At 34.3% G+C, this 25,391-nt stretch overlaps 1 protein-coding gene across 6 annotated transcripts in view; it reads right to left on the bottom strand.

Moving 5' to 3' along the window:
* ATRX (ATRX chromatin remodeler) overlaps positions 1 to 25,391 on the bottom strand; it is a 423,319-nt gene that overhangs the window by 48,093 nt on the left and 349,835 nt on the right. For all 6 annotated transcript variants that reach the window (XM_077145058.1, XM_077145060.1, XM_077145061.1 and 3 more), the window contains 3 exons: positions 22,073 to 22,181; positions 2,873 to 3,050; positions 1,388 to 1,582 (listed from right to left, as the gene is read on the bottom strand). In XM_077145058.1, coding sequence (XP_077001173.1) covers positions 1,388 to 1,582; positions 2,873 to 3,050; positions 22,073 to 22,181 — 482 coding nt within the window. The remainder of the gene's footprint in view (positions 1 to 1,387; positions 1,583 to 2,872; positions 3,051 to 22,072; positions 22,182 to 25,391) is intronic.

Genomic DNA, 25,391 nt, shown 5'->3' with positions numbered 1-25,391 from the left:
GTATAACCCCATACCTAACTCTCAAATCTGTTCTATAACTAATTGTTGTGGTGTGCTTTGAAATTTATTGCTTTTATGTATATATGTTAGTTTTGACAATAAAAAAATAAAGAAAAAAATTTTAAAGGGTAGATTTAAACCAAGCAAGTGTGCCTAAGTCATTAATCAAAGAGATTTAATAGAGGTTTTCATGAAAATAAATGCTTTTCTAAATGCTTTATCAATGAACTTTAAATGGAAGCAAAGTTTATTGATTAGAAAAACAAAATATTTGCTTGTATATAGAAAGAACATATTAAGAAATATCTTCAAAATGCTTAATGTACATGTTACTTTTTAATCAGTATATACATTAAAAATTTAATGGAGAAATCATTGATTTATATAAGCCTTAGAAAAAACATGTATTCCTATTACTTTTTGCCTTAAATAAATGTTTCCCACCATATAAAGAAATGCTGAGTTTTTTTTTTTAACAAGTGATTAAAGTGACTTTGCTAGCATAACACTGTACCCTGGTGGCTACCTTTCCAATTCTCTTAACATGTGCACAGAACATTAAGTACTTGAATTTGAAACCAAGACAACAGGAAAGGCATCCTTCTATAAGAATTTCTAAAATATTGGTCTAACTTTAGGATAAATAGAATAGGTTTAAATATATAAAAATATTTATTTAGATCAGAAAACATACAGGTCTTCTCTTGTGTTCAAAAGAATCAAAGTAATATCAACTATCATATTAAATTTCATAAAATAAATATACAACCACCATTTTATCTGGGAGAGTTTTTACTTGCTACATTAAATAACATTTCTTATCTAAGAACTACAGACCAGAAGATAGATATAAACAGTAGTCTTGGCTCTGCCACTCTGGCTGAAGACTGTAGTCACTAAATGTCTCTGAGGTTAAGTTTCCTCACTTATAAAATGAGAGGGTTTTACTACATTACTTCTAAGGGACTTTTTCCAAGTATGAAAGTCTTACTTGCTTTATGTCAGTGAAGATATCAAGTTAAGAGACACTGTCTTATTTGCTGATTCTTAATTGCTTTATGACCACAAAAAATATTAAAGAGAGAGTTTAATTTCATATAGATTATTAAAATATTGTATGCCTTCTACAGGAGGTTTAGTAAAAGAAATCCACACTACTTCCTTAAAGGCTTCTACTCAGATCTTTTTCTGGAGGGCTGAACTTTTTATTTGGCATGAAATATGAATTTTAGATTATATTATCTTTCCTGTTTTATTTATTTTGAAAAATACTGAAATATAGTCTTAGTCAGCTGATTAGCTATCATAGTAGCAGTAAAATTTCCCTGGTCTATATCTATTTTTTGTTGTTGTTGTCTTTTTTTAGCTAATAATCTGATATGTTTACCTTTGGCAGCATGGGAGTATCCCTCTTCTTCTTCTTTTCTGAATTAGGGTCATCTAATAAGTCTGGCTCAAATGTATAAAGTTCAGTAAGCTCATTCATGGTAAAATGACGCTCAACCTGCTGCTGATCAACAACTCGAAAAGATAGTGACTGCTTAGTTACTTGACGATCATAAATCTTATCTTCCATGGTTCCCTTTGTAAAAAAAAAAATGACAATATATAAATAAAATTTTGTAAACATTAAACAAAATCATGGAGAAATATTAGTTACTGGCTAATATAAAATGGCAATGCATCATAATAATATAATGTCATAAAACAAATTCTATTAGCAAAATTGCTAAATTTGTGAAAGATATTATCTATCCAGAGTAGTTTACCATGACAAAGAAAACCACATAACTGATAATCATTCAACATTATCTGACCAAAACACATTTGTATATTTACATATTCCGGTACTTAGTACTTAGTAGAAGTAGGAAAGTAGGCAGATAATAAAAAATAAGGGGATACAGGAAATAAGAATTTGGGGTGAGGGGTAAATTGAAGTTAGAATGCAAGAGAGCAGTTTGATTCCTTACAATCACTATAAACGGACTATATATTAGGACTTTCTATAATTTCATGAAAGAAAATTAATTTTAATTAAACGGCATTGAACTAAAATGCAATATCCATTATATATATAGCATTATAAACACAAGAATGTAATTAAGTTCTAAATTTAAATAATGGGAAAGAGTCAACAGTGCACTTTACCAATCAAATTATGTACTAAAGAAGATAAAACAAGCAAGGATCTATCAGTAAAACCCAGTTTCTCTTTGGTTGAGAAGCTCAGATTTGGAGGCACGTAGAGAGAGAAGCACCTGTTCCCAAAACAGAAATATCAGTTGATGGACAACTGAATTCTAAGAACCTATTATTACCTTACACTGCATCTATTTCTTTGATTTTACTTATTTTTCTTAAACTTGACTTTGTCTGATTTTTAGTGACAAAGTTTTTATTTAAAGAAAATGATTTTAATATTAATGCTCTTGCTTAGAAAGTATTAACTATCCTTCTTTGTAATGACACTATATTATGACAACATGTTAATTTTTTCTTCCTATTTATTCATATTCTTCAAATTAAGAAAGTATCTAGTGGCCACTAAAAGCAAGATCATTTGACCTTTTCATCTATAAGCAACTCAGATTTACTTATTTGTTTTTCTAAATGAACTAGCAAGAAAATGCTAAGTCTGTTTATCCACGCCAAACCGTCTCAAGCTAAGAAATCTGACACTATAAGAAATGGATCAAATCCAAAAGAGAAAATCATGAGAGGCCAAAATTAACTTCTGCTGCTTTATATATAGGAATGATGTTTTCAACTTTGTTTGCCTCACTGTAGTATATATATGTTCTATACCCCTAAATTATTATTTCCATCCACATTTTCAATATGAAAAAGGGAATATAAATTATAAACCTACCTGAGCTAAGAACCTATACACATACACAGGTTTAGTTTGTCCAAAGCGATAAACTCTGAATATACTCTGGATGTCATAAGATGGATTCCAAGAGGCATCAAAAATAATCACGCGATTAGCAGCTACCAGATTAATTCCCAGAGATCCCGCTTTGGTGGAAATGATAAATAATCGCCCTCTGAAAATGAAAATATAGAATAAATGCTTTAATGCTCCAGACATTTTAATTATGATAAGACTTTTTAACCCTAAGGCAGTCTTTTGAACAACCAGGAGTTCAGAGAATTCATTTCTTAATGACTGAGGAAAATATATCTAAGAAGTCAGGTCAATGGTTTATATTCCCAAAAAGAATCTTATTGCTTGAAATGAAATAATCTTATTTACAGGTAAGGATAAATATGAAAATTGTATGTTTATAAGGTATTCAAGTTTTATTTACACACTTCTGAATAAATTTAGAAAACAATCTATATATAACCCAAAAGTCCATATTGTGTTGGGTAACTGAACAACAGTGCCCAAGCAACTGAGTGTATAAGGGGTGTCTGATATGCAAACAATTATAATACTAAATTGTTTTATCAACTATAAACAAACGATTAAGTTATTGTATAGTCAGCCAATGGACTCTCAATTAGAGAGTTACAAGGAGAGAAGTTAGATACAAGGTACTAAGGTAGCTAAAATAGGAGCCCGAAGATACAGGGCTCCAGGAAGGATGTGTCTAAGGAAAAAAAAATGAAACTGACAAATTACCTAATGTGTTGAAACACAAGGAAGGATTCAGATTTCTGCAGGAGAATTTTGGAATGAATTAATTACAGGTACATAGAAAACTAAGCACATTTTAGAAATAAATCAATATATCAGCAAAAATAAAGCTGCACAAAAAAAAGGAAATATAGTTGTTTAAATGGCTTAACTTTGAATATTTGCAGTCACAATAAAGTGAACTCTCCAAACTGATGAGCAAGGAAACATGGGTGGGTTTATGTGGGTAAATTCCATCTTACATTGTAGAAAGGATGTAAGTAAATATCACAAGAATTGTCAGATTGGTTACTCCAGAATGCAGAAATCATGGGTAGGAAGGGATTGGTCAGAGAAATGGTTTTTATTTTAATCTTTGTAAATCTGTATTTAAAAATATGTGTATATGTTACTTTGACATAAATAAAATTTTAATTTGAAAAAGATTATAACATTTTTGAAAATACAAACAAGGCTAAAGGAAAAAAAAATAACTCAATTCCATTCCCCCCAATATCCATTCAAATTGTGATGCATTACCTTACAGACTTTTTTCTAAGCATATAGAATTTAGGTTTTACACATGCAGGATAATATCTGTATTTACAGTTTATATGTGAGCATTTTTCTTAATTTCTTGGTAAACATCATGCTTTTTAGCTGCATAATATTCCATTGGCTGACTATATAATAACTTAATCATTTGTTTATAGTTGACAAGTTACAGTGAGAAAAAAAATAATAAGCTTCCCACAATCAAATTAAACTACCTTTTCAAATCAAGACTTACTTTCTATAATTCCATGACAGATAATTAATAACTAAAATAACACAGAATGAAGAGATACTTAAATTTTAAATAACAGGAGTTTACAACTGTTTACCAATCACATTCTGTACTAAAATAAAACCCTGATCTAAAATTAATAAAGATACTAAATTTATGTTTTATATCAACTTGGAGACACCACACATCCAGGAATACAGCCTATAGAAATTATCACAAATATGGACAAGCTTGTAAGAAAATATATTAATGACACTATATACTAGAATAATCTTGAAAATAACAAATATGTACAAAGCAAAGGACTAAATTCCACTCTGGCTACTCAATGGTTTACATCACCATTATTAACATTTCTGTATTCGAAAACAAAACATACATACAATGTCCACAGTGATGACAGTCAGTGGGATTACAGTAATTCTTTTCTTCTTTATATTTCCTTACAATACATAAGCATTACAAAGAACAAACTGGATTCTTTGATTAGTGGACACATTTAAGGGTTTATGGGCAAATTTTGTCACAAAATTACTCCAGTTTTTTTAAATCTATTCCACATAAGCAAAGATGAAAAGAACCATACAAAGAGTCAAGTATATAGAATGGTATAGTTAAAAAAATAAATAAAAATAAAAAACAGGAAAACTTGTACGAGAAGATCAAAACTCTTTCTGCTAATGAAGAGTTGAATAAGCTTAATAAGCATATTTATCAAACTGCTAATACATTTCAAGTACTGAGCTAGACTGGAAATACAAAAGATGAAAAAAGATTAATCACTGCACTAAAGGCAACCAACCAACTATAAAACAACTGCAATGCAGCACACTTGGCAACAACAGAGGTATTTACAAGGCATAGATGAGGTAAATGATGTAATTTGGTTTTTTAAAAGCAAACAAGTAGGAAGTAAAATTGTTTAATTTCTTCCCCTCAAAAAGAAAATAAACAAAGAAACCTGACAGAGTTAACTGACTGAACTGATATTAATAAATACTTTACAACTATTAACTTTTCATATTATTCAGTCTGGAACATATAAGTCTAGACTGAGGTAAACTAAGAAGTATAAGTTTTAGATTTTCATAATAGTGGGTGTTAGCATTAAAGTACACACTCAAAACAAACATGATTAAAATATAAGCTGTTATTTGTATAATGTTGCCATAAACCTTCTCGTATATGTCTTCTGGTAAAAACATGTAAGCATTTCTGTTAAGTATATACTAACAGTTTAAGCAGCTTTAGCACTGTTTAAAGTTGAATACATACTTCTTCAAAGTAGTTATTCCAATGTACATTACCACCAGAGGGTATGAAACTAAGAGCTGGTCTAGATCCTTGACAACTAGTAGTTATCTTTTTGTTTTATTATAACCTTTTAAAAAAGAGTTTAAAATTCACAAGAATTTGCAAAAAAATAATACATAGAGTACGTGTGTACTCTTCACACAGTTTCCCCCAATAATAACATCTTACATAACGACAGTACCCATTGTTAAAAACCAGGAAATTATTGGGACAGTACTATTACTCCAGCTTTGTTCAATCGTAATACCTTACTTAACTGCAGTACCCATTGTCAAAAACCAGGAAATCACTGAGATACTACTACTCATTCAGGTAAAGAGCTTATTTGGATTTCACCAATTTTTACATGTACTTTTAAATGGTTCTATGCAACTTTATGTGTGTAGAGTCATGTAACCATTACCACATGGAGGATACAGAACTATCCTATCATCACACAAAAAAATCCAACCAACCTTGTGTTATCCTTTAAAGTCACACCCTCAGCTTCTAACCATAAACGCACACAACCACTGATCTGTATTCCAACCCTATAATTTTGTCACATTAAGAATGCTACATGCAGCTGCAAGAAGGAAGGAAGTTGTGAGGCATGCAACTAGACGAATGAAACTTGAGGACAGTATGTTGAATGAAATGTCAAAAACAAAAAGACAAATATTATCATGCCTCACACAAATGGATTAACTAAAATATTCGAACTCGAAGAATTGAAGTAGAGATAGAGAGCACGGGTTATCAGGTTGGGGTCTAAGGTAAAGGTTCCTAGATTGTAAGCTCTTACAGCAGTCATATCTATTCTGGAGTTGTAACTGTTCTTCCTAAAGTTAGATCAGATACGCTGATCTAACTGTGTATAACCTGGACCTTCCAGTATTTGTGTGACACCGGAAACTCAGAATTAGAACTGTGAAGCTACGAAAGTCATCATTACCTCATGCAACAACTGTTTAAAAAGTTGAAAAAGTGATCAGACTTTGACTAGAGATATGAGTGAAGCTGATCTGGATAGGACCAAGGTAAATGATAATATACTGTAAAGGATGATATGGTCTATATTTTAAAACTTCAACTTCTGTGTGAGACCAAAGGAAAAGATATCTATTGGGTGCAAAATTTATATTTTGGTTAGCACATTATCTAATTTAACTTGTACAGTCAGTTTATTTGAACATCATAATTACATGGAATCTTGAATAGGGTGTGAGATCTTGTTAGTTATACAGATTATTGTGATGCCCCAATATATCCCAGAGTAATTTGGGCAGAGAATAAAAAAGTATTTTCAAAGTTCCCCTGGGGGACTGGGGAGAAAGGAGGAAATATTAAACTTCCTATCTGTGGAATCCCTGATATACTCATAAGCAGTGGGGACAACCAATTCAATAGGCTGAGCCCTCAATCTTAGGGTTTGCCCCTATGAAACTTATTACTGAAAAGGAGATGCTAAACCTACTTATAATCATGCCTAAGAGTCATCCCCAGAGAACCTCTTTTGTTGTTCAGATGTAGCTTCTTTCTCCAAGCCAACTTGGCAGGTGAACTCACTGCCCTCCCCCTTACGTGGAACATGACCCCCAGGAGAGTAAATCTCTCTGGCAACATGGGACCTGACTCCCGGGGATGAGCCGGGACCTAGCATCATGGGATTGAGAAACCCTCTTGACTAAAAGGGGGAAGAGAGAAATGAGACAAAATAAAATCTTAGTGACTGAGATATTTCAAACAGAGTTGAGAGGTTATCCTGGAGATTATTCTTATGCATTATACAGATATCCCTTTTTACTTTATGGTGTATTGGAGTGGCTAGAAGGAAATACTGAAACTGCTGAACTGTATTCTAATAGCCTTCATTCTTGAAGACGAATGTATAACTCTATAGATTTTACAATATGACTGTGTGATTGTGAAACCTTTTGTCTAATGCTCCCTTTATCCAGGGTAAGGATAGATGAATAAAAAAATGACAAAAACTAAATAAATAATGGAGGGGGAATAACGGGTTAAAAAATTGGGTACATTGCAATACTAGTGGTCAATGAGAAGGAGGGGTAAGGAGTATGGGTTTTGGAGTAATGCAAATGTTCTAAAAATGATCATGATGATGAATACCCAATTATGTGATGATACTGCAAGCCACTCATTATACACCTTGAATGGACTGTATGGGGCAAAGATATCACAATAAAAATGTTTGAAAAAATAAAAAGAAGAATGCTATATGAATGGAATCATAAAGTTAAAACAATCTTTGAGATTGGCTTTTTTGACTCAACATGATGCTCTTAAGATCTCATCCAAATTGTCAGTTGTATTAATAGTTCGTTCCTTTTTTTATATTGCTGAGCAGTATTCCATTATATGGATACACCACAATTTGTTTATCTGCTCACATGATGAAAGGTAGGTTTGTCCCCAGTTTTTTACTATTAAATATAAAAGGGTTATGAACATTTGTGTACATGTTTCTATGCAAAAATTAGTTTTATTTTTTTAGGGATACATGCCCAGGAATACAACTGCAGTGTTGCATGGTAAGTCTATGTTCAGTTGATTAGTTTTTTAAAAAACTGCCAGACTATTTTCCCCAGAATGGCCAAACCATTTTCTACACCCTTTATTGTTTTAGCTTACACATTTAAATATACAATCCACCTGGAAGTAAGTTTTCAGTAGTTTTTTAAGTTCAGAAACAAAACTTCAAACTCTGATGCCTTACCACTACACATCTATCCCCATGGCCAAAATTTAAAAAGAAAAAGAAAGAGACAATACCAAGAGTTGGTATGAATGAAGAGCAACTGAAATACACATATACAACTGGTAGAAGTACAAATTTCGCAAAAATGTTTTGGCAGTATAATCTAAAACTGAACACAGCTGTGACCCAGCAATTTTGCGGCTAGGCATACATTCAACAGAATCATGCATGTGTGTATATATGTATACGCGAAAGGGAGGGTTTGTATGTATGTATATACATATGCATATGTTTGCCAAAGGACATGCACAGCAATTCTTTAAAAACTTTTGCACTTCTATCTGGAAACATAGAGTAGATATATATTTCCCTAATACTCCCAATAAACAAAAATACTGGGCATTACATAAAACTAGTATAAGATGGCTCTAAAAGGTGAAAAAACCAGACAAGCAAAGGACCTCAGAAGCTAAAGAACAACACAGCAATGAATTCCAAAAGGTTTTTGTTTTTTACTCCATTACATTTTTATTTTGACAGAATTTTTAACTTATAAGACAGATCCAAAAATAAACATACAGAAACCCCGAAAATACACCACTGCAGATATCCAGGTCTAAATTTAACATTTTGCCACAAATTCCTCCCTTCCTTCCCCTCCCTCCCTCTCTCCCTGCCCTACCTACCTACCAACCAACCAACCAACCAAACATTTCAGAGCAGGTTGTACAGATCATGCTCATTGAACACATAACATATATTTCCTAAGAACAAGGATATTTACTTATGTAACCACCATAATACAGTTAACAAGTTCGAGAAATTTTAACACTGTTATAAAGCTTCCAGTCTATACTCCATTTTCGTCATATGTCCCAATAATGCCCTTTTAGGTCTTTTCCCCTCCATTATTAGATGGAGTCTAAGATCAGAGATGGCACTTAAATGTCACTGCCTATTTAGTTGCTCTTTTAATTTTTAAATTGTGGAAACATGTACAATAAAAACTGTCCCAGCATAACCACTCTGAAGATATCATTCATTGGGATTAATCTAATTCACAATGTTCTGTTACCACCACTCCCATCCATTACCAGAAATTTCCCATTACCCCAAACATAAACCCTAAACCCATTATCCCCATTTCCTCTATTTCATGACCCTGGTAAACTGTAATCTACTTCTATCTTTACGAGTTTGCAGACTCTAGCTATTTCATATAAATGGAATCATACATTGTTTGGCCCATTGTGCCCAAATTAGTTCACTCAACATAATGCCATCAAAGTTCATCCATGAAGTGGAATGTATATGAAATTCTTTTCTTTTTAAGGCTGAATAATATACCATTGCATGTACAGACCATACTAACCATTCATGTGTTGATGGACACTGGGATTATTACATCACCTTGTGGTTACTATGAGTAATGCTGCTATGAACACTGGTATGCAAATATGTGTCTGAGTTCCTGCTTTTAATTATTTTGGGTATATACCTAGAAGTGGGATTGCCAGGTCATATGGAGTTCTATGTTCAAACTTCTAAGGCAACACTAATTCCTTCCCTCAGGGAGTGCACCATTTTACCTTTTTACTGACAATGTAGAACTGTTTGTATTTCGCCACATCCTCACCAGCACTTTAAAAAAAAAATGATGGCCATCTTAGTGGGTGTGAAGTGGTATTTCACTGTGGCTTTGATTTGGATTTGCCTAATGATTAATGATGCTGAGCATCTTTTCGTGTGCTTACTGCCCATCTGTGTGTCTTCTTAGGAGAATGGTCCATTCAATCCCTTTGCCCATTTTCTGTATATATATTCTAGATATTAAAACCTTACCAGACAAATGGTTTCAAATATTTTCTCCCATTCTATTGATTGTTTTTTTTTGGTTTCTTAATAATGTCCTCAAATGCAAAGTTTTCATTTTGATGAAGTTTAGTTTATATATTTCTTCTTTTGTTACTCATGCATCCATTACATAGCATAAGGAACTAAAAATACTTTATTTTATTCTGAAAAATTTTTAAATAGTTTTAGCTCTTAAATTTAGGTTGTTGACCCATTTTGAGTAAACTTTTATATATAGTGTGAGGTATGGGTCTACTATCATTTTCCATGTGGCTATCTAGTCTTCCTAATACTGTTTTTTCCACTAATATTAGTAGACTTGGTTGGTATCCTTGTCAAAAATCAGCTGGACATAAATGTGTAAGTTTATTTTGTGTTCTCAATTCTATTCCATTGGTCTATTTGTCTATCTTTGTGCTGTTACCACACTGTATTGAATAATGCAGCTTTATAGTAAGTTTTGAAGCTGGGAAGCATGAGTACAAAAACTTTGTTATTCTTTTCAAGACAGTTTTAGGTATTCAGGGTCCTTTGCTCTTCTGTGTTAATTCTAGGTAATAGTGACATCTTAATGATATCAAACTTGAAATCCATGAACAATGATATCTTTCCAAATACTTAGGTCTTCTTTAGTTCCCTTCAGTAATGATCTGTAGTTTTTTATATACTGTCCCTTACATCGTTGGATAAATATAGTCCTAGATGTTTCATTCTTCTAGTTGCTATTGTAAACGAAATTGTTTTCTTGATTTCCTTTTTGGAGTATTTCTTGCTGGTATATAAAATACTGATTCTTGTATACTGATCTTGTAGCCGGCCACTCTGAATTCATTTATTAGCTTTGGTAGCTAACATTTCATACATAATATCAAATAGCAATAGTTATAGCAGGCATCTTTGCCATGTACCTGAGCTTAGGGTAAAGCTTTCAGTCATTTGCCATTGAACATGATTTTAGCTGTGGATTTTTCAAATATGCTGTTTATCATGTTAAGAAAGTTTCCTTTTACTCCTAGTATTCTGAGTTTTTTTTTTTATCAAGAAACAGTGCTGGATTTCATCAAATGAATCTTCTGCATCAATTTGTTTCTTTATTTATTAACGTGTTCTTTTACACTAATTGATTTTCTTATGCTAAACTACCCTTGCTTTCCTGGGATAAATCCAACCTGATCATGGTACACAATCCCTTGGATGTGCTTTAGGACTGGGTTTATTAGAATTTTGTTGAAGGTTTTGCATCTATACTAATAAAAGTTATTAGTTTATAATAAAGGTTATTATTCTATAATCTGGCTTTGGTATTGGGGTGATTCTGGCTACATTAAATGAGTAAGGAAGTTTTTACTCCTCTTCAATTTTTTTTGGAAAGAGTGTGAGAATGAATGGTAGTAACTCTTCTTTAAATATTTGGGAAAATTCAACAGTAAAGCCATCTGGCCATGGATTTTTCTTGATTGGGAGGTTTCTGACTATTGGTTCAATATCTTATATCTGACTGGTCTGATGGAAACTTCTATTTCTTCTTTTTATTTTATTAGAGAAGTTATAGGTTTAAAGAAAAATCATGCAGAAAATAGAGCTCCTCCTATACATTTCACATTAGAGTGGTACATTTGTTGCAAACCATAAAAAATACTATAACTGTACTATTAAATATATTCCATAGTTTACACTAGGTTACACTGTTTGTGTTGTACAGTCTCATGGCTTTTTTAAAAATATTTTTTCTAGTAAAATATATACAACCTAAAATTTCCACTTTCAATGACATTTAAATATATAATTCACTGTTGGTAATTACATGCACAATGTGCTACCATCACTACCATCCATTACCAGACTTGCCATCATTCAAAATAGAACTTCTCTATAATTTAAGTATTAACTCCCCATTCTGTACCCACACCCCATCCCTGAGAGCCTGTATCCTACCTAGTTTATGGCTGTAGGATTTTGCCTATGCTAATTAAATTATATTGATGAGATTATTCAGTATTTGTCCTTTTGTATCTGACTTATTTCACTCAAGATGATGCGTTCAAGATTCATCCATGTTGTTGCACGTATCAGAACTTCATTTCTTTTATGGCTGTATAATATTTCTTTGTATATCACATTTTATTTATCCATTCTCTGGTTAATGGGCACTTGGGTTGCCTCCATATTTTGGCATCCATTAATAATGCATCTATGAACATTGGTATGCAAACATCTATTCATGATCCTGTTTTCAATTCTTTTAGGTATATATCTACAAGTGGGATTGCTGGGTCATACAGCAATTGTATACACTTAACTTTCTAAAGAACAGCCAAACTGTCTTTCACAGCACCTGCACCATTTTCATTCCCACCAATGAATAAGGGTTTCTATTTTTTCATAGCCTCTCCAATACGGTAGCCATTCTATATAGTGGGTGAAAATGGTATTGCATTCTGGTATAGATTTGCTTTTCTTAAATGCCTGATGAGGTTGAATATCTGTTTATTTGCCTTTTGGCCAGTTGCGTATCTTCTCTGAAGAACTGTCTATTCAAGACTTCAGGGCATTTTTAAATTGGGGTGTTTGTCTTTTTGGTATGAATTATAGTTTTAAAAAATATATATTCTGGATATTAAATCTGTATCAAATATGTGATTTCTAAATATCTTCTCCATTCTGTAGGCTGTCTTTTTATTTTCATGATGAAGTCCACTGATGAACAAAAGATTAAATTTTGATGAACTCCAATTTGTCTATTTTCTCTTTTGTTGCTTGTACTTTTGGTATAAGATGTAAGAAACCATTGCTTAACACAAAGTCCTGAAGATGTTTCCCTATGTTTTCCTCTGGGAGTTTATAGTCCTGGTTCTTGTATTTAGATATTTGATCTATTTTGAGTTAATTTTTATATATGGTAGGCGGTAGGGATCCACCTCCATTCTTTTGCATATGGGTATCCAGTCTTCCCGACAACATTTCTTTTTTTAAACAATTTTATTCATGAACCATACAATCCATCTAAACATTCAGTGGCTCTGAGTATAACCGCAGAGTTGTGCATTCACCACCACAGTCATTTGAAAACATTCTCATTACTCCTAAGAAAAAAAAATTTCATACCCCTTATGCCCCCCTATTATTGATGCTTAGTTTGCTATAATACCTTTGTTACAATTGAGAACAGAATATTACAAATGTTACTATTAACTATAGTCCTTCATTTGCATTAATTTTATTTTTTTCCATATACTGCCTGTGCCAGTTTAAAACTTTTGTATACCTCAGAAAAGCCACGTTTTAATCCTGATCCAATCTCATGGGGGCAGCCGCCTCTTTTAATTCTGGTTCAGCATCACATGGTGAAAACCCTTTTGATTAGATTATCTCCATGTAGGTGCAGTGCGCCCAGTTGTGGGTCTGACATTTGATTAGGTCTTGATTCATTTGCTGGAGTGCTTTAAAAGGAGAAACATTTTGAAGAAACCTCAGATGCAGATGCTTGGAGAACAGCTGCTTCAGAACTGACAAAGACATGGATGTTTGGAGATGCTTGGAGTGCCAACAGAGAGAGCAGATGCCTAGACACAGGCAGAGCCCAGCAGACTTCACCATGTTCCTTCCCAAGAGAGGATAAGCAAGCCAGAACCTGGAGCTCAGTCGCAGAGGAGCTAAGTGCAGGCCCACAGAGCTTAGAGAGGAAACCGCTGGCATCAGAAGCTGGAAGCATGTGAACTGGCGACTAAGACCAGTAGATGCCAGCCACATGCCTTCCCAGCTGATAGAGGTGTTCCAGATGGCATCACCTTTCTAGGGTGAAGGTAACCTCTTGTTGGTGCCTTAATTTGGACATTTCCACAGCCTTAGAACTGTAAACTTATAACTGTTAAATTCCATTTTTAAAAGCCATTCCGTTTCTGGTATGTTGCATCTGGCAGCTTTAGCAAACTAATAGACCACCCTATTATAATAGTGATATACATTTGCTCTAGTATATGTAAGAACTTTCTTATATTTGTACAATTAACCACAGTCATAATTCACAACAGAATTCACTATATTACACTGTTTTATGTTTTATCCTCTAGCTTTCCTTCAGTGACATACATAACCCTAGAATCCCCCTTTCAACCATGCTCACATTCAACACTGTTAATTACACTTAGCACTGTTAATTACACTTAGCACTGTGATACCATCACCACTATCCATTTCCAAACATTTATAATCAACCTTGACAAAAATTATGTACACCCAAAGCATCATCTGACCATTCTCTATCCTCTTTCTATCTCCTACTAACCTATACTCTAGACTTTTACTCCCAGAGATTGCTCATTATAATTAGTTTATATTATATTATTGACACCATACACTGTCCTTTTATGACTGGCTTATTTCACTCAATATAATGTCCTCAAGGTTCATTTATGTTGTTGCATAACATGCATCAGGACTCCATTCCTTCTTAGAGTTGAATATTATTTCACCGCATTCCACAGTGTATCTGCTCATCAGTTGATGGACATTTGGGTTGTTTCCATCTTCTGGCAATTGTGAACAATGCTGCTATGAATATCAGTGTGCAAATGTCTGTTCATGTCCCTGCTTTCAGTTCTCCTGAGTATATACCTAGTAACAAGACTGCCGGATAATATGGCACCTCTATACATAGCTTTCTGAGGAACTGTCACACTGCCTTCCAAAGCAGCTGCTCCATTCTGTATTTCTACCAGCAGTGAAGAAGTGTTCCTACTTCTCCACATCCTCTCCAGCACTTGTAGCTTTCTGTTGTTGTTTTTTTCTTATAATGGTCATTCTCTGTTAAGTATCAAATGATATCTCATTGTGGTTTTCATTTGTATTTTCCTAATAGCTAGTGATGTTGAGCATCTTTTCAGGTGTCTTTTAGTCATTTATAATTTCTGCTTGGAAAAGTGTCTATTCAAGTCTTTTGCCCATCTTTTAATTGGATTGTATTTTTTTATTATTGAGTTGTAGGATTTCTTTATATATCCTGGATACTAAACCTTTATTGGGTTTGTGGTTTCCAAATAATTTCTCCTATTGAGTAGAATGCCTTTTCACTTTCTTAACAAAGTCCTTTGAAGCTCAAAAGTGCTCAATTTTGAGGAGATCCTATGTATCTACTCCTTCCAGAGTGATTTGAACAGTGAATAAAGAAGTATTTGCAAAGTCCCCTTGGGGGAATGGTGAGAAAATTCAACTTCCCCATTTGGAGAATTTCTGATATTCTTGCAAGCAGGGGGGACAACCAAACCAATAGGTTGGGCCCTCAATCTTGGGGTTTGTTCATATGAAACTTATACCCACAAAGGATAGGCCAACCTTACTTAAAATTAGGCCTAAGAGTTGGGCCTTTTTATTGCTCAGATGTGGCCTCTCTCTCAGCCAACACAGCAAGAAATCTCACTGCCCTCCCCCCGCTACATCGGACATGACTCCCAGAGGTACAAGCCTCCCTGGCAACATGGGGCAGAAATCCTAGAATCCTAGAATGATCTGGGACTCAGCATCAAGAGATTGAGAAAACCTTCTCAACCAAAAGGGGGAAGAGAGAAATAAGACAAAACAAAGTGTCAGTGCCTGAGAAATTTCAAACAGAGTTGAGAGATTTCCTGTAGGTTATTCTTACACATTATATAGATAGCCCCTTTTTAGTCTAAGGTGTACTGGAGAGGCTAGAGGGAAGGGCCTGAAACTGCAGAGCTGTGTTCCATTAGCCATGCTTCTTAAAAATGATTGTATAATGACATAGCTTTCGCAATGTGACTGTGTGATTGTGAAAACCTTATGTATGGTGCACCTTTTATCTATGGTATGGACAGATGAATAAAACATATGGATTAAAAATAAATAAATAATAGTGGGAACAAATGTTAACATAAATTGAGTAGACTGAAATACTTGTGATCAACAAGTATTTGTTGTTCAGTTTACCACTGAAAGGGAGGGGTAAAGGGGTAGTGAAAAAAATAGGGAGAACAAAGGTTAAAATATATTGGGTAGATAGAAATACTAACAGTCAATGAGAGGGAGGGGTAAGGGGTATGGTGTGTATAACTTTCTTCTTTTTTCTTTTTATTTCTTTTTCTAGAGTGATGCAAATGATGATGGTGATGAATATAGAATTATGTGATGATATTGTGAGTTACTGATTATATACCAAGAATGGAATGTTCATATCTTAAGAATGCTCGTGTTTGTATGTTATGTTTGGTCAACAAAAATATAAAAAAAAAAAAAAAACAAGCAAGCTATTGATATGCATTACTTGGATGGAACCCAAGGGAACTATGCTGAGTGAAAAATGCCAATGTCAAAAATCACATATTCAATTATTTCATTTCTATGAACTTCTTCAATATGACAAAATTATACAAATGGAAAACAAACAAGTTGTGAGCATTTAGGGATAATGGCAAGGTTTATGATAAGGATGGGTGTAACTACAAGAGGGTAGCAAGACGGGTATCTTCCCAGTGATGGAAGAGCTCTGTTTCTCCGTTGTGATGGTGTTTACAGAAGTCTAGACATGATAAAATGACACAGACAGAACTATATACATGCATTCAACAAATGGCTATGTCTTGGTTTTGATATTTTAAAATAGTTATGTCAGATTTTACCAATGGAGGAAATTAAATGAAGAGTTCCCAGGACTTCTCTGTACTATCTTTGTAAGTATATGTGACTCTTAATTAATTTGTGATAGTTAAGTTCATATGTCAATGTGGCTATGTGTGTCAAACAGGAACTAGCCTGTTACTGTAAGGATATATCCTGGATTTAAATCATAAGTCAGTTGATTGCACCTGTGGTTGATTACATCTACAATAAACAAAGGAGATCCCCTTCAGCAATGAGAGACTTCTCATCTAATCATCTGAAGGCCTTAAAGACAGAACAGATTATTTCAGCAGTCAGTCTTCATTCTTTCTCTACTTCAGGCACCCAGCTTCTCATGGAGAATGCCTCAAAACCTTCACTGGAGTTCTGAAATTATGCCTGCCTTATGGAATTTGTATCTTCCAATCTCTATGTTTGCATGAGCCAATTCCTGTAATAACCATTTTACTCTTAATATTTATATACATATGTATGTCCTGTTGATTTTGTTTTACTGCTGAGCCATGACTGATATACAAGCTAATTAGGGACACAAACTATTTAATACTACTGTATTTCTTGGTCAGAGCATAAGACAACTTTAGATGTGGTCATTATCTTAAAATTTATCTTACTATGTCTTTCAGAATGCCTTACATAAAAACAAGAATACTATTTCTAATTTCTGAAAATTACTGAGTCATGAGAAATTAAAATATAGACATATAATCTCTAGAATATGTGGATTTAATCTGGACAGATTCAGCTACACAACTTAATCCCATGAATTCAATGATGGTATCAAAATCAGACTGGAGGTGGCAGAAGTAAGAAATCAGTGAACTCGAGGAAACGGAGGATGAAATGACTCAGGTTGAAGAACAGAAAGATAAAAGAATTTTAAAAAGATGAATAGAACATAAGAGACCTGTGGGATAACATCAGGTCTAACAATATATGCATTATAGGAGTCCCAGAAAAAGAAGATAGAAAGGGGCAGAAGGAATACTCAAATAAATAATGGCAGAAAACTTCCCAAATTTAATGAAAGACATGAATATGCACATTCAAAAGCCCAACAAACCCCAAACCACCTACCCTGAGTCAAGAAGAAATAGAAGAACTCAACAGATCACCTATTAAATAGACTGAATAAAAATCACCCCAAGATAAAAAACCCAGGACCCAATGGCTTTGCTTGTGAATTTAACCAAAAATTCCCAAAAGAATCAACACCAATTCCACTCAAACTCTTCCAAATGAAGAGAAGGGAGCATTCTCTAATTCATTCTGAGGACATCAATCATAATACCAAAACCAGATAAAGATACCACAAGAAAAGAAAATTACAAACCAACATCCCACATGAATACATATGTAAAAATCCCCTACAAGATACTAGCAAACCAAATTTAAAAGTTCATTAAAAGAATTACATGCCATGATCAAGTGAGATTTTTCTCAGGTATCCAAGGGGGCTCAACATAAGAAAAGCAATTAATGTAATGCATTACATTCATGGTATGAAAGGGGAAAAAAAAAACACATAATCATCTGTGGTGATTTGAAGCTGTTATGTACCCAAAAAAGATCGTGTTCTTTAACATCTATTCCTGTGGGTGCAGACCTACTATGGGTAGGACCTTTTGATTAGGTTATTTCAATTGAAATATGACCCACTCCATTCAAGGTGGGTTTAATTCCCTTATTGGTGTCTCTTATAAGAGGATAAAAGACACAGAGAGAAGCCACAGAGAAACTAAGAGATGAAATTAAGAGAAGCTCATAGAGAAAAGCAGTGGAGAAGCTGAGAGAGACAGAAGCTGAGAGAGATGAAATTCACAGAAGTACCGAGAGAAGCTGAGAAAGGAAGACACTGAAGCGGAAAGCAATGAAACCCAGGAGAGATGGGCCCAAAGAAGTTGGTCAGGTGCCTTCCCATGTGGAAGAGGTATCCCAGATGCCAGCAGCCTGTCTTCAGAGTCCAGGTACTGGCCTGCTGAGGCCCTGATTTGGATATTTTCACAACTATGAACTGTAAGGTAGCAAATCCACATTGTAAAAGCCAGTCCGCTTCTGGCATATTGCATTCCAGCAGGATAAGCAGAGCGATACATCATCTGCATTGATGTAAAAAGGCATCTGACAAAATCCAACAACCTTTCCTGATAAAAACACTTAGAAAACAAGGAAGAGAAGAAAACTTTCTCAACATGATAAAGGGCATATATGAAAAACCCACTACTAACATTATACTCAATGGTGAAAGACTGAAAGCTTTCCTTCTAAGATCAGGAACAAAACCAGGATGCTCACTGTCACCACTGTTACTCAACATTGTACTGGAAGTTCCTGCCAGAGCAATTAGGCAAGCAAAAGAAATAAAAGGCATCCCAATTGTAAAGGAAGAAGGAAAATTTTCCCTATTTGCAGATGACATGATCCTATATGCAGAAAATCCTGAAAAAAATCTACCACAAAGCAACTAGAGCTAAAAACCAAAATTCAGCAAAATGCGGGATACAAGATCATCACACAAAATTCTGTATTGTTTCTATATACTAGTAATGAACAATTTGAAGAAAAAATCCCATTTATAAGAGCAACCAAAGAATCAAGTATCCAGAATAAATGTAACCATGGATGTAAAGCTTACATGCAGAAAACTACAAAACATACTAAAAAAATAAAAGAAGACCTAAATAAATAGAAGAATGTTCCATGTTCATGGATTGGAGGAAAAATCTCATTTAAACATCAATTCTACCAAAATTGATTTACAGATTCAACATAATCACAATAAAATTTCCAAATGTTTCTTTGCTGAAATGGAAAACCCAATCACCACCTTTATATGGAAGGTTAAGGGACCACTTATAGCCAAAACCACCTTGAAAAAGAACAAAATTGAAGGACAAACACTACCTGGCTTAAACACTTATTTCAAAGCTTGTATGACCAAAAATCATGGTATTAGCATAAACCAATGCAATCAAATCGAAAGTTCAGAACTAGACCCTCACATCTATGGTCAAGTGATTTTTGGAAAAGGTGCCAAGTCCACTCAGTGGGGAAAGAACAGACTCTTCAACAAATGGTGCTGGGAAAACTGGATGTTCTTATGCAAAAGAAAGGTAGATTTCTACCTCACACCATACATGAAAATTAACTCAAAATAAAACCAAATACTTAAATATAAGAACCAGGACTATAAACTCCTAGAAGAAAATTTAGGGAGACATTTTGGGACCGTGTGTTAAGGCTTGGCTACACTAAAAGCACAAGTAACAAAAGAGAAAATAGATAAATGGGACTATATCAAATGTAAAAATGTTTGTGCATCAATGGACTTCATCATGAAAGAAAAAAGACAACCTACAAATGGGAAAAAATATTTGGAAACCACATAACTGATACAGGTTTAATATCCAAAATATATACAGAAATCTTACAATTCCACAGGAAAAAAAATACACCTCATTTTAAAAATAGGCAAAAGACTTGAACACATTTCTCCAAAGAAAAAATACAAATGGAGAAAAGACACATGAAAAGATGCCCAACATCATTTGCTATTAGGGAAACGCATATCAAAACCACAATGAAGTATCATTTCACACTCACTAGAATGATACTATTAAACAAATGAATAGAACAAACGTGAGAGAGGATGTGAAGTAACAGGCATTATTTATTCATCATTGGTTGGAATGTACTAAAATGGTACACAGCCACTGTGGAAAACAGTTTGGTGGGTCATTAGAAAATCAAGTATAGAACTACCATATGTTTTGCTAAAACTACTGGAATACAATATACCAGAATGGGTTAGCTTTTTTCAATGGGGATTTATTATGTTATAGCTTTACAGTTCTAAGGCCATGAAAACGTCCAAATTAAGGGATCAAGAAGAAGACATTTTCTCTGAGGAAAGGCCACTGGTATCCAGGGTTCCTTTGTCATATGGAAAGGCAAATGGCGATGTGTACTGGCTCTTCTCTCCTGGTTCTGGTTTCAATGGCTGTCTCCAAAATGATTCTGGGCATTTCTTTCTTTCCCGGGGTTTTCTTTCTCTCTTTGCTTCTCTGAGCTTTCACCAAAATGTCTTTGCCCTTTATCCTCTCATAAAGGATTCTGGCAAGGGGAATAAGATCCACCTTGAATGGGCTGAATCACATTCTATGGAAACAACCTAAGCAAAAGTTCCCACCCACAATAGGTTTGCACCTACAGAGATGGATTAAAAGAACATAGGCTTTTCAGGGTTACATAACAGATTCAAACAAGCACACCATATAACCAAGCAATCCCACTTCTAGTTATACACCCAAAAGAATGTAAAGTAGGGATTTGAACAGGTACTTGTGCACTGATGTTCACAGCAACATTACTCAAAATAGCCAGAAAATGGAAGCAACCTGTGGTAGTTAGGTTCAGGTGTCAACTTGGCCAGGTGAAGGTGGCTAGTTGTCTTGCTGTGGACATGAGCCAATCATATGTGAAGCTCATCTATTACTGATTACATCTGTAATTGGCTAGGAGGTGTGCCTGCGGCAATGAATGTTGTTTGATTTAATTGGCTGGTGCTTTAATGAGAGAGCGTAAGGTAGCACAGCCCAAGCAGCTCAGCATACCTCATCTCAGCACTTACAGCTCAGCCCAGGTCTTTGCAGATACAGAAAGAAATCACCCTGGGGAAAGCTGTTGGAACCCAGAGGCCTGGACAGAAGGCCAGCAGAGATCACCCTATGCCTTCCCACGTAAGAAAGAATCTCAGTTGAAAGTTAGCTGCCTTTCCTCTGAAAAACTAATGAAATAAATTCCCTTTTATTAAAAGCCAATCCATCTCTGGTGTGTTGCATTCCAGCAGCTAGCAAACTAGAACACAACCCAAGTATTCATCTACAGATGAATGGTTAAACAAAATGTGGTATATACATATAATGGAATATTATTCAGCCCTAAAAAGGAATGAGGTTCTAATACATGCTACTACATGGATGAACCTTGGAGACATGATGTTGAGTGAAATAAGCCAAACACAAAAGGACAAATACTGTATGATCTGTTATTCTGAAACCTACAACTTCTCTAATGTACCAAAAAGAGTGAATATTACTCTATATAAATTTAAAAATGAATTTTACAGAATCTCTACAAATACAGAACTATTTCCTACCTCACATTAGTTTCATCATTAAATTCTTCAGCCCACTTCTTCCTTGATTGTGCTGTAGTTGAACCATCTAAACGGTAATAGTCGATGTTTCGGAGCCACTTCCCTTCGCCTAAAAGTTTAAGAGAACAAAAATGGATTTAATGTTTTTCTTCTAGGAGAAGATATTACTCCTTGCTCACCATTTAAAAGTTCATTATATATAAATACTCCATTGAAATAGCAAAATCTATACATTTTGAAATCAAAGGGCAATTAATCTCATTACAAATAAATTTCCTAATATTTCTTTTAAAAAAGATATTAACATAGGAACTTTGAAAAACGATTTCATCTACTCATGAATTTCCAAGAACATATCCATTTCTTAAAGTGTTTCCCTCATTAGAATCTTTTAAAACTGTCAACAGAATAGGATAGAAGTTGTGTTTCATTAAGATTGCTTTTAATTAAATCAGTAAAGAGCCAGCTTTTTCCCCTTATTAGCCACCTGATCAGCTAAAAACCAGAGAAATAGAACTTTTTATTTATTCAATGGACAAATATTTACTGAAAGCATACTATGTGCCAAAAATGTATGTATGTATGTATGTAGGCGTGTGTATACTATGTGTATGTAGGTATGTATACATATATATATGATTGTGATTTTAAGAGCTACAGTGATCAGTTATGTCAGCTTTTAGACAATGTAGTAGACTGAAATATGTACCCCCCAAAAAATCTTGTTCTTAACCTTATCAATTTCTGTGAGTGTAAACCCACTGTAAACAAGAGCTTTTGAATATGTTGTTTTTAGTTAAAGTACAGCCCAACTGAATGTGATTTGGCCTTAATCCTATTACTGGTGGCTTTATGAAGAGAAAGCTAAGTGGAAGAGCAGGAGGTGAAAGTCGAAAGAAAGAGGATGTTGCCATGTGCAATGCTATGTGACAGAAAAGCCAAGGGCCCAGGGATTGTCAGCAGCCAACAACAGAATGCTACGATCTTTGGGGAGAAAGAACTGTCTTTCTGATGCCTTGATTTTGGACTTTTCCTGGCCTCAGAACCATGAACCAATAAACTCCAACTGTTTACGCCAACCCACTGTGTGGTATTTGTCATAGCAGCCAGGAAACTAAAACAGACAATGAGGTGAAATATTAAATTATCAAGGGATTAAATGCTTATGCCAGCTTTACATTTTATTACAGTTTCCATTCCAATTCTTTAACTGTAAACAGACTACTCCCCCCAAAAATTCACATCAGGCTCTAGATTTGCCATAAAAACAAACTGACAAAACTGAGACTTACGGCTGTTAGCAAGCTCATACTTCAATTTAGTATGTTGGTTTAAAATAAAGGGATGCTGTTTCACATGTTTACTTCTTTCCCATATCTTTTCTTATATTGAAAGCCTAGAATTTCCTTGTTGAAAATCCAGTAATGTATAAAAAAACATTATACATTTTATTTATTTATGATTTGTATTTATTTCAATTGGAGAAATAAGACATACAGAGCTAAGGCAAAAAAAAAAAGACAGACAGATGGTTAGAGCAAAGAAGATAAAAGGCTGCGGTCACATCTCTGTTAATTCACTTTAACAGGACAACTGTTAAACTAAATATGCTAATCATAAATAACTGAAAGACAGAATTAATATTTTAGAGGGCATTTCAACATATTTTTCTGTAGTAAAATAAATCTTTCCAAAATATCTGCCACAAAAAGCAGTGTTTAATGGAAAATGTATTTACGGAATTTTTAGTAAAAAAGTTTTTGGAGTAAAGGTTAAGAATTTGGGCTTTAACCCCCTAAGATCCCAGATGCAGAAATCCTCTGCTATGTTATGCCATCATCCATTGTAAGATGTACTTAATTTCCTAGAGCCCAGGACAAGGTCATTACTACATTAAGCTCAAAAACTTAAGGGATCAGATGAAAGGCACTGAATGAAATACAGATGTTCAGAAAGTGCAATATACATTAGACTTATGCTTGCCTAAGTAGATGCAGATTAGATGGTTGTTAAGAAAAATATGATCCAGGTTATAAAGCAGCATATGGTGGTGCTTATGGTGAAAATCCATGCAATAGAGAATCCTGCAGCTTCTCTTCAAATGGGCTAACAGCCGACAGGGCACTCAAGTGAAGAAAACACTTGAAGTGAAGAATTAACTTTCAGTGACATTCCAAATGGGCAATGGATGACCCAGTCATTTACAGGCCAGATTTTGGTCTTTTTAATAATCACAGGATACAAGAACAGGAAGAGGAGAAATTAAGAACTATGTTTCTCAGTTCTGCTTCAATGCTGCAATTTTAATGCAGTTGTCAAGAAGTGGACCCATTCTGCTAACTAAAGAGTTTTATTAGTTTTTACTCTAGTGGTATAATCATAGTACAGAAAAATTATGTGGTAGAATCAACTGTGTGAACTTGGTAGTTTGGAATAAGAAAGTATGGGGTTTTTTGTTTGTTTGTTTTTAGCATGGGCAGGTACCGGGAATTGAACCCAAGTCTCTGGCATGGCAGGCGAGAATTCTGCCACTGAGCTACTGTCTCACTGCCCAGAAAGTACAGTTTTTGCATTTGAATTAACCATCACTCCAATTTTTTTATAAACATATTTTCATTTATGAAAAAAAAATCTTATTTTGAGAGTCACTTTTAATCTTAATTTTAAAATGCAATAGTCTCAATATTTACAGTGGACTGTTAACTGTGCATAAATATAGATGCACTGTTATCCCTTTTGTGGCCAAGAAGGGTATGATAATAAAAAATGCCATTGGTAAAGAGATAAATGTGTTGATTTTCATATATGAAGGTAGCCGTCAGTAGAGTATCATTTGGTAGTTTTTAGACGTGTTTTATGGGTTTCCTGAGTCATATTCACATTTCACTTCTTTGATTTACCAGTGTGAACATTTGTGAGAGGTGCTTAGTACTAAAAACAGAGTATGGTCTTGCTGCAGGAAAGCTAAACCAACCTTTCCTGATGAGGCACTAAACCCTGGCTTTGGCCTCCTCATACCTATGTTCATCCTCTAGAATTAACTAGACTATTCTGTTGGGAAGGTAAGCTCCAGAGAATGCAGTAGACCTTTTAAATTTTGTCACTTCATCTGTGCTTTACTTGATAGAGAGTCAAGAAACTGGATTTCTATCTCAATATGTGTCATCATTCTGATTTCATTCTTTTTGACGTTATGGATGTGACACAGGAAATAATAATTGAACTTTCAAGCTGAGCAACAAGATTTCGGAGTTGTGTGATAATTGTATTTAAATACAATGACATGTACATTAAATAATACCAAATCCTTCTTGCTAAG

This window comes from Tamandua tetradactyla, chromosome X (assembly GCF_023851605.1).
Source record: "Tamandua tetradactyla isolate mTamTet1 chromosome X, mTamTet1.pri, whole genome shotgun sequence".
In the NCBI taxonomy this organism is placed as follows: Eukaryota; Metazoa; Chordata; class Mammalia; order Pilosa; family Myrmecophagidae; genus Tamandua; species Tamandua tetradactyla.
This window is presented reverse-complemented; position numbering and strand designations above follow the sequence as displayed.